Here is a 10433-nt window from a genome sequence, read left to right on the forward strand (position 1 = left end):
AGCCATTCAAAGTGTGTTCAGGAAGTGTGCTAAAGTGCAATGGCACAGTCTAGGAAGTTGCATCAGGAGCCAATTTGGATGCATTTATTGCTTCCGGGCTCAAAAACAATGATGGAAATTTTATTAAATCTATAGGCAAAAGTATTGAGTAACTTTTTAACGTTCTTGGCATCTTACAGGTTTAATGTTAAAACTGAAAATGTAAGTAGTGTTTATGTTTAGTTACAAGTCTATAATTACTTGAGTTATTGTCTATAGATGCGAAAGAAAGTGAAAATAACTCAGTTTTTGGGATGGTGTATGGTACCGGTGTATTTTATTTATTACATATATTTCTGCTTCTTTTAGCTTTCAAGTAAAAGTGAAGCCAGTGGTGGGTCTGTTTTCAAGCCAAGAGCGGGTCCCGAGCGTTCTTCATTTGTTAAATGCTCCGTGGATGTTTACTCTTATCATATGCTGCATTCTAGGAAGGTGGGAAGTCGGACATTTCAGATCTCCGAGTAGGAAAATGCATTGAAACGCATCTTTCAACTGGGAGTTCCAAGTTGCAAAGTCAGGAATAAAGGGACCTCGACTTCACAAAAAACAATTCATCAGTCAGCCCTCTTTGTTCCTTATGTGCACCTCAAACGCTTTGACGTTGGAGCTTGAACAATCCAAGTGAGATAAATACAACTTCCCACCTTCCTCAAATGCAGCATTTGAGTCTGCGACCTAAGATTGGACTATTGTAAGTATCTGAATAGGATTTTGTGGTTGGTGCTGGGACTACGTCAAGGCTCTTTGTCACTTGAACACTAATGGATTGGGAAATAAGTATTTTTAACATTTAGGATATCTGAGTACAGAAAATGCTAAAACACATTTCCACTTAAAAAATGTAAATCTTTCATTTTTAGACTCTTGAACGATTAGTGAGATGTCTCAAATATCTCCCCTTTTGGTTTATGAAACCAAGTGATGTCAAAACCTCAGTAGCAATTTTGCTGGCTAAAACAGCACTTTTGAGTAAGTCCTGGTTTGTTAAAAAGTGATCAGGAGGAACGGCAACTTCAGTTGAGTCATTTATGTCTTTTTAACCGCTTGTGAAAAGTACTAGCATCAAGTGCTTCTCACTGCTGCTGCTACCTGCTAACGTTGAACCAACATACTTACATTACCTTGTTTTAACCCTTGCTGGGTCCGTAAGGGACTGAGCCAACGCCGGCTTATTTTTATCTACTGGGCTAATCTGCTGGGTCAAAATAATTAACCCAAACTTGAGTACAAAATACAGAGGTCCCAATAAGTGGATTAGAAAAATAACAGAGCATTTTTTAAGTTATATGTCTCCACATGTGCGAGTATTTTAATTTCCTCAGAGATAATCGTAATATCTGGCGCGTTGACTAAATAAATCAGAGCGAGTTTCTCCTCAGATTCTAAACTCCGGCTTTTCTTTCCAAAGAAAAATCCTCTACCTTGAGCTGTCAACCAAAGAAAGCAAATGTTTACCCCTGCTAGTATTTCCTGTCGGATAGTTTGCTCCAGCAAAACAGAAAAGCTCGGAACACTTTGTTCCACATCTTTTCAGACCTCCGAGACGCCTTCGATTCCCAGCCCGGGATAAATATTTTAGCATCGCCCCGAACTACACAAACAGTTCAGATGAGCGGTCAAATGAAAGTGCCAGTGGTTGTATATCTACTTAAATGTACTCAGCCAATGAGCTTCAAACCGTCAATGAAAAAAGCTAGAATAAAATCAGAAAATTAATAACAGAAGGGGGCATGCTTTAAAATTGTAGTCAGATGAATCAAACAACATACTGCTCATCGATGATGTCATCTTTAAGTATCTTATTGGGTGCACGCACGCTTTTCAACATAAGCAGGACGTCCAAGACGACAACATCCTGTCACGCGCCGGAGATGGAAAACACACAGCGGTCGGTTTGTGGCGCGACCACCCGAGAGGATGGCGTCCCTCATGGGTCACTTCAGACCCTCTATGGTGGCTTCCATGGATTTTAAATACACATGTTTTGACGGTAATCTGCAAGGCCATTGGCTGGCTTTGAAGTTGCGATGCAAAGCTTGATGAGCTCTTTTTAGACGTATGATGGAGAACGCATGAAAATGAATGAACAAACGAATGAAGTTAAAAAGGAAATCAACAAAAGGACATTTTACAATATGTAACGCCACTAGTCTCAACACAGTCGCGCCGGGCTCTGTTAACGACCAATCGCAGCTTAGCTTGCGAACGTCACATGACCACAGTCAGAAAACAGGTGAGATGTTATTGGTTGTCTGTGATGTCATTTTCAGTCATCAGCAAGTGGCAAAAAAAAATAAAAAAACATAAAACCGAAGCGGTTTTGTGAGGCTTCATTTTCCCATAGCTTAAAGGTTTTCTATTTTATATAAAAAAAAAGATTCATATGTTACTACTGATGGCCTAATTAAAGTATATACATATACTGCATGTATTTTACATAAATATAGAATACTATTCCAGTGGAGGGGGGGGGTCGCGGAAGACTGATTTGCATGTTCGCCTCACAGTTCAGAGGATCTGCGTTCGATTCTGGATTAGGCCTTTCTTTGTGGAGTTTGTAAGATCTCCCTGTGCCCGCATGGGTTTTTTTCTCGGGCTACTCGGGTCTCCTCCTAAATTCCAAAATCATGCATGGAAGAAATATTGGTTCGTTTGTCTAGTAACTCCAACACACTGCCTATTTCTAGAGAAATCTTCTTCCTGTAAGCATATGTCGATTTCTTGGAGTTTTGGTTCTGTTTTCAAAGTTTTGTCACATGACGTTTGCAGGCTGATTGGTCATGACTCGAGCTGAGAGCAAATGTGATGTGATTTTCAGCGTGGCAAAAAAAAAAAAAAAGTGGATTTTACTGCTACATTCACAATAGTGAGCTGTATATAACATTATTGAAAGAATATTTTCAACTTCAACCTGCAAGGGTGTCAAACATACAGCCCGCGGGCCAGTTTTGGCCCACAAACAGGTTAAATCCAGCCCGCGAGATGATTTTGTAATATAAAGTATAGAAATGAGCAGAATTTTTTCAATAAATAAAAAACTTGAAATGCTTAATAATTAATAGTGACATGTACTATTTTGGATAGTATTAAAAACATTTAACATATATATATATATATATATATATATATATATATATATATATGTATATATATATATATATATATATATATATATATATATATATATATATATATATATATATATATATATATATATATATATATATATATATATGCAATTGCATTTGATACCCTACTTATGACGTTTTTGTTTCTTGATTCCTCTGTTCTTGCTTTGTTTTTAGGTTGCTTCGAGTGCTGCATCAAATGTTTAGGCGGTGTGCCATACGCGTCGCTGGTGGCCACCATCTTGTGCTTCTCCGGCGTGGCCCTCTTCTGCGGCTGCGGCCACGTGGCGCTCACGGGAACCGTCAGCATTCTGGAAAGTCACTTCTCCAAGGTGGCCAGTGATCATGCCATGCTCACCGAAGTGTAAGTGGAATGATGCGTTAATACAGGTGCATCGCAATAAGTTACATTATCGTGGAAACATTTTTTTCACCTTGGGCAGTTTGATTTACTTGTGAGACTCTGCTTTTGTTTCAGTGTTTTCTTCTACTTGTTTTCCCAACTGTGTACTGCTTCCTTTCAATTCAATTCAAAGTGCACCGAAAACAACAGTTGAATACATTGAGTGATTACCAGCGTTTTGGACGATAAACAAAGACTAAAAATAGAATGCTGTGCCTGCCATGTCTAATTTATTGAATTTTGGTGCTGAATTCATTGCGGTATCCCTCTGTGTGTTATATGAAGTAACTCCAGAAAATAGCTTGATGAAGCAAAATTATGTTTTATTTCTAGCTTGACTGCCTCAAAATTATGTCAATGATAACAATTCCTAGCTGTATAAAAGGATAAAGTATAAAATAAAGTATAAAAGGAGTACTAAAAAAACCAACTTAATAAGTTGCTTCTTGTTCCAATTTATATGCTCTTAATTTGAAAATAAATGAAATCAGCTCCTGTTGTGGCATTACGGAGCACTAAATCTGATTTGTTGATACCTAGAGAAACGCTGTTTAAATATCACATAACCCCTAAGTGGTTTCACATACCCCGACTGGTACTGGTACCCCATTTGAGAAGCTCTGATATTGAGAATGGATGACATTCATCACAACCCTTTGCATAATAGATCATCTGAATAGAGCACTGTATGAAAAAAAACAAATCAAGTCTGATTCACATCAACCATGTTTGACTTTTCCGATTATTTCCGATTTTCCAGTTTTATTAAAAGCAGCGTTACTTCATGCCGGAACAGAAAATGGCCTTCCCCGAACAGTTTCTGCAACGTTGGAAGCGTGCTTCCGTGTTAAGATGGCAAATTGACCCTTGCGCAGCATCTTGTCCAATCCTTTACATCAAAGAGGTGTTTGAAAGAAGACACAAGGAAGCTGAAATTTCACCCACATGGTGACGACCACTTAGTTATAACAATACCAGGACTGTGCCATCCCTTGGCTAAAATACTGCAGGAATGATGTGGAAGAAAATGAACAAAAAATGGTGTTGTTTTCAAGGCACGTGAATATTTGAATTCACAGGGTGTGATGTAACGTTCCTCAGCCGGGATGACAGGAGACCAACATATGAAAAGCCACCCCTTTAATGACTTCATTCTTGCTATTTTTAGTCGGTTGTGTTTTCCAAAAGCCGCACCAGAGCTGTCCTAATATGGACCTTGCTACAAAGAGTCCATTAGCCTCGCTCATAAAAGAGGAATGACATGGGCCTAGCATGTTTGCTGCGCGCGTGGATTTAGAGGCCTCCGTTGACTCGCAAAGTTCATCCGTCTCCCCCTGAGACATCCTGATCAAGTGTCCCGGACGGAAAAGTGAGCGGCCGCTCGGCTGTCTCGTCTGCTTTCAGAATCCAGCTGATGCAGTATGTCATCTACGGCATCGGCGCCTTCTTCTTCCTGTACGGCATCATCCTGCTGGCCGAGGGCTTCTACACCACCAGCGCCGTCAAGGAGCTGCATAGCGAGTTCAAGACCACCCTCTGCGGGCGCTGCATCAGCGCAATGGTATTTTTGTAAACATGTCGCAGCTGATTGTTGGGAAGTTATTGAGTGCGCAGAGGAAAGATCAACTGTGGGAAAAGTCTCCATCGATTCTTTTTATGGACGTGAAGCAAAATGAAGAAATATACCATGTTAAAAATATAACCTGATTAGATCAAATATGACAGAAAAAGTCCAACTGGAACAAACCTGGTTTTGAGCCTGGGGATGACCTACTTATTTGTGTACAATTCCAGTCAAAAGTTTGGAAACACCTTCATATCTATTATTATTTACTATTATTTACTAATAATAATAAGAGGTCAAAAAATTCAGGCTACTACTGAAAATCATTTCAGGTCATAAAGCATTATCCACATCATAAAAATGAGAGAAAATACCAAGATGTGCAAAGCTGATAAAAGATATTCTGTTTTGATTCATTTTGTTTTCCAAACAATTTCATTCATTTTTTTTTCATTCCGTTGATGATAGCCTTATTATACAATTCAGATAATTTTAAAATAATGGAACACTGAATTAGAAAGTGTTTCCAAGTCTTTGACTGGTACTATATGTGCAAGTATGCATTCATTTATTTGACAGTTAGTTTTTCATTTAATGATTACATTTTATTTATATAAAAAGGATAATAACAAGAATAATTATTAATAATAATACTTATGAATGATAATAATAGTTTATTTTATTAATCATGATAATGATAATTATTGTTAATTTTTAAAAGTAATAGAAATTAAACTAAAAAGATTGACAATTCAGGCTTTTTATGAAAAACTTGGGGAATTTTATTTATAATTTTATTTAATTTGCATGTTGTAAGAAACCATCATTATACTTATTCAATAATTCATTTTTTAACTGTTGACAGTCAATAACAATTCAATTTAATTTTTTTCAAAGAGCATCAAAATAACAAAGTGCTCCAAATAAACACAAATTTGGAGCAAAAAAAAACACAAACTTGTCTTTGCATGTGTGTCGCAGTTTGTGTTCCTGACTTACATTCTGGGCGTGGCCTGGCTCGGCGTGTTCGGCTTCTCCGCCGTGCCCGTCTTCCTCTTTTACAACATGTGGTCCACCTGCGCCACCATGAAGTCGCCCATGTCCAACCTCACCGACATCGACTCCATCTGCGTGGATGTCCGCCAGTACGGTAAGTCACGGAGGACATCTTGGCACCTTCAGGAGATGGAAATGGCCCAATTTAAGATTTAAGTTTTGTATTTAGGAATCATCCCATGGAATTCAACACCGGGGAAGGCCTGTGGATCCACGCTAGGTGACATCTGCAACACCAGCGAGGTGAGATGCGATCGACAGCTTCTATGTATGTGACATGTAACTAGCACTGTGATTGTGACCCTAATGAGAAGAAAGATATAACAAACGCATGGATGGATATTCATAGTAAATACACTAATCCCTCAAATATAAGACACACTTTTCTCCCAAAATGAAGGTCAAAACTATAAATGATAATTTAAAGATTAGAATTTTTTAGCAGCTAATGGCAGCTTGTGTCAGCTGATGTTTTTTTGGCGTTATTTCAGTAAAAGGAGAGAGCAGACCGAACCCAAGTCCGAGGTCATCCTTGTTCACACAAAGGAATATTACTAAAATAGAGAAGTTATGACGTCTCCAGCTTATTCAATTAGGAGTGCACCGGTTGGAGAACACGGAAAGATATTCCGTTTGACTCTCTTAATTGTGGTTTTTGGACGTACGTACACAATCACAAGTTTGGTGGAACTTCAAGTATTTATGGTAAAATGAGACCAAGCTGCGTTGCAAGGAAAAAAAAAACAATTGCTTCGAGCCCATTCAACATTACTGGTGATGCGTTCAATGACTGCTCACATTGTGGGAAATCTGAAAGACTTTCAAATTAACCCTCAACAAATATATAATTTACAAATATGAACCCAAGAAAATATGAAGGATTTAGGAAGATGACTTTTATTAAGTTTTGCAATATTTTTATTTTTGTCTGCAAACTGTTGGAGCATCTTATACACGGTAACGTTGATATTACCAAAATTTGACCCCAAAATTAAGAACACGTGCTATACACATCTGTGTCCTATATTTGGGGAATTTCAGTAGTACCCTTCGGATGTGCCTTTTGCAGTATTTTGACAATTTTTTGGTCATTTTCTTCTAGATAATTCTGGGCTGTTTTTTAGCCAAGGGATGGCACATTCCTGGTAGTGTGATAATTAAGGCCTCTTGCCATTCTTGAACTCTGACGTGTTTTCACCATCTGGGTGAAATTTCAGCTCCCTCGTGTCTCCTTTCAATGCTTGCCCATTGATGTGAAATGCCTTTGATGTCCAAATCAAAGAATTGGACAAAATTCTGCTCAGGGTTTTGACAATCATTTTGTTTTGGTTAACGGAGAAACAATTTTTACTTGTATTTATTTATTGATGTTTTTGCTTTTTTTCAGTTCTACCTGTCATATCACTTGTATATTGTAGCCTGTGCTGGAGCCGGAGCTACTGTGATCGCTCTGGTAAGAAAGCAAAACAGATATGTCAATTTCATGGTTCCAACTTTTTAAAATAGTCAATTTTAATGGGCCCATCTGTAAGTATGCTAGCAATAAGCTATCATGAGAATTTAGTTGGAAAGTGGGCAAAAAGTTGAAAAGAACTGTTGTTTTGAAAAGTTGGTAACGGAACAAGTCAAATTTAGGAAAAAATATGATCTAAAAACAAGAATCTGTGTAGAACCCAAAAAACTAAACCTAAATATAGGTTTTATTGTAGTGCCATCCAATTTTTCCATCATTTTTCGCGACGAATTGCATTTTTCAACAACTATTTTCTACGAAGCTTGTAACTGATATTTACAGCACATTTTGGAGTTCAAGTTTCTCACGCTTTGAACCCTGCGGCTGATAGTTCAGTATGACTTATCTGCAGTTTTTATTTACTAGCCACCAGGGAGCAATCTCCTGGTAAACAACCGGAGACAGAAGAAAACTCTATCGAAGTATTTTTGATTTTAAACTGCTCGATTAGTCGCCACCAGGGGACTCTACACTATTAAATGTACCAGGCATGTTACTGTTGTGTTGGTGCAGTAATCTAATAATCTCAGCATGTCAGTGTTATGATGAAAATATGTTGGTGCAGCTCTTATTTCTAAGGGTGCAGCAATTTTAATTTTTTTTTCAAAGGCATGAACTTTCTGTTGCCAGAAAAAAAACAAGATTTAAATGAAAACAAAAATGATAAAAACTGTCATGTTCCATATTTCGGTTTGAATATCTTATATTATAACCTGCGGCCTATACATGACAAAAATAAATGTTTCATTACATTTTTGTTAGTGCACTTTATAATCCGGTGCATTATATGGTCCTCAAATTTTGAGAATTGCTCCTCAAATTATGTCAATGATTGAAAGAACTGTTCTTCTAATAAATAAATAAGGATTTCAAGCCTTCTAAACAAAAATGTTCCCTTCGAGCCACGACTTTTTGTTTGTAATCCTACTAAATTCTCATGTGGTCTGACACCGCATACGTGGAAATATCTGAAAGTTTGTCATGTCATTCATGTGTGATCCATTTATTATTTGCATTGCGAGGTAACTTTTTTTTTTCTTTTAATACGAAGCGGTCCGGGTACGCCGGCATGTTCTCTCACCATCTTTTCTTGTTCTCTTCCACCAGCTGATCTACATGATGGCTGCCACTTATAACTTTGCCGTTTTGAAGTTTAAGAGTCGAGAAGACTGCTGCACTAAGTTTTAACCTCGTTTTTGTTGCTGTTGTTTTTATTTTTTTAACACCGCAAAACCAACTAAAAACAATAGACAGGAAATCTCTCGTAGAACCAGGTGTAAATTGCTGACTGCGCTTTTTTTTTTTAGTGAGGACGCCTAATGACACTTGAGTGTTTAGATGACTAGTTCAACCCACGCATTTCTAGATGTCAACTGATTTTCTCGCACGCCTAGAAGTGTTATTTATATTCTTCAATTCACGTGCTCAAAGTGGAGGCAGTATTTAATCATCAGTATTCACTTGACGTCACTGGATCTGCTCAAAGGCGTCGCAGTAGACAAGTGCAAATAATCGCAAAGGGTCACGTTTCAAACACACTTAATTTTGAGGCCTTAACGTTGTCATGTGACCACTTGTGTCTCATATTCTACACCGAGTACGGTACACAACGAAAAGGCTCGTATTTTCATGTTTTATAAGAGGCACACTTAAAAATGAAGTGTTAAAATTATTAGGAAAAGGAGAATTAAGTTGGAATATTAGGAGAAAAATTATTAGGCTAAACATATTTTTTGTTAGGAAAAAAGTCATACATTGTAAAAAATTAATAAAAACATGATTTTTCTAGAGAAAAAAAACACAAGGATGAAAAATAAGTCGTGAACAGTCATGTTTTTCAATAACATTTTCTGTAAAATCGTCATGTTTATTTTGTATAAATAGGGCATCAAATTAAAACTTTATTTTCTCTTTGATGTAATGTTTTTATCATATTACAAGTTAGTTTTTCTTACATTAGTTCATTATTTCCATACTTTTTTTATTTTATTTTTTTCCTCGTAATCTTACAACTTTATTCTTTATTATTCTCATTCTCAGATTCTATTCGAGTTACTTTTTTCTCAAATATATCCCCTTGAAAAATACATTCTCTAAAGATAGCCTTTTCTATTCAAAAAAATCAATTCAAAAAATACACAGCTCTCTTATCACTACAACTTGATTCTTGTCATATTTTGTTTGTTTCATCGTGGCCTTAAAATTATTTTATTATTGTTACTATTTTCGATAGAGTACACGTTTATTTCCGCATAAAAGCAAAATGCTGGTTTTGCCTCCGCTATACATTTTTGTCCTTCATTTCCTCTCCAAGTGCCGTTAAGAGCCATGTTTTTTATCTTAACACTGAGCCTGCATGCTTAAAAGTCTGTTTATAGTCACTTACAATTTTCATATATTTAATTACGTCCCACTTGTTTTTCCATTGAAGATTGTAGCCTTTCCATTCTATATAAAATAAACATTTTTTGTTTAAAAAAAATTACCTTGTTCATTTATTTTGAAAACGTGTTGAAGCAAAGCAAATTTTGAATGTGCACACTCTTTGCACTAACCTCCAAAAGCTTGCAATCTCTGGCTTTCTTTTTCTACTCACCCACATGTTATTAAAGTGTCATTTTGTAGTTTTTTAATGATTAATACCAAGCACCACCTTACAGTTATAGACCCTTTTGACGTCAGACTATTTACGAACTTTTATCAGGTAAGGTGTAAATAAATGGATGATGA

General features: G+C 36.8%; 1 protein-coding gene across 2 annotated transcripts in view; it reads left to right on the forward strand.

Moving 5' to 3' along the window:
- Positions 1 to 10433, forward strand: part of gpm6bb (glycoprotein M6Bb) — a 37136-nt gene that overhangs the window by 21732 nt on the left and 4971 nt on the right. Inside the window, exons 2-7 of one of the 2 annotated variants that reach the window (XM_088415150.1) lie at positions 3345 to 3531; positions 4975 to 5131; positions 6116 to 6284; positions 6360 to 6433; positions 7578 to 7643; positions 8811 to 10188. In XM_088415150.1, the coding sequence (XP_088271276.1) occupies positions 3345 to 3531; positions 4975 to 5131; positions 6116 to 6284; positions 6360 to 6433; positions 7578 to 7643; positions 8811 to 8891 (734 nt within the window). In that variant the 3' untranslated portion in view covers positions 8892 to 10188. Of the gene's footprint in view, positions 1 to 3344; positions 3532 to 4974; positions 5132 to 6115; positions 6285 to 6359; positions 6434 to 7577; positions 7644 to 8810; positions 10189 to 10433 lie in introns of those variants that run through there. The other variant, XM_088415149.1, reaches the window with a different exon arrangement.

The sequence above is a fragment of the Hippichthys cyanospilos genome, chromosome 5 (assembly GCF_059441005.1).
Source record: "Hippichthys cyanospilos isolate Australia breed blue-spotted pipefish chromosome 5, RoL_Hcya_1.0, whole genome shotgun sequence".
Classification (NCBI taxonomy): Eukaryota; Metazoa; Chordata; class Actinopteri; order Syngnathiformes; family Syngnathidae; genus Hippichthys; species Hippichthys cyanospilos.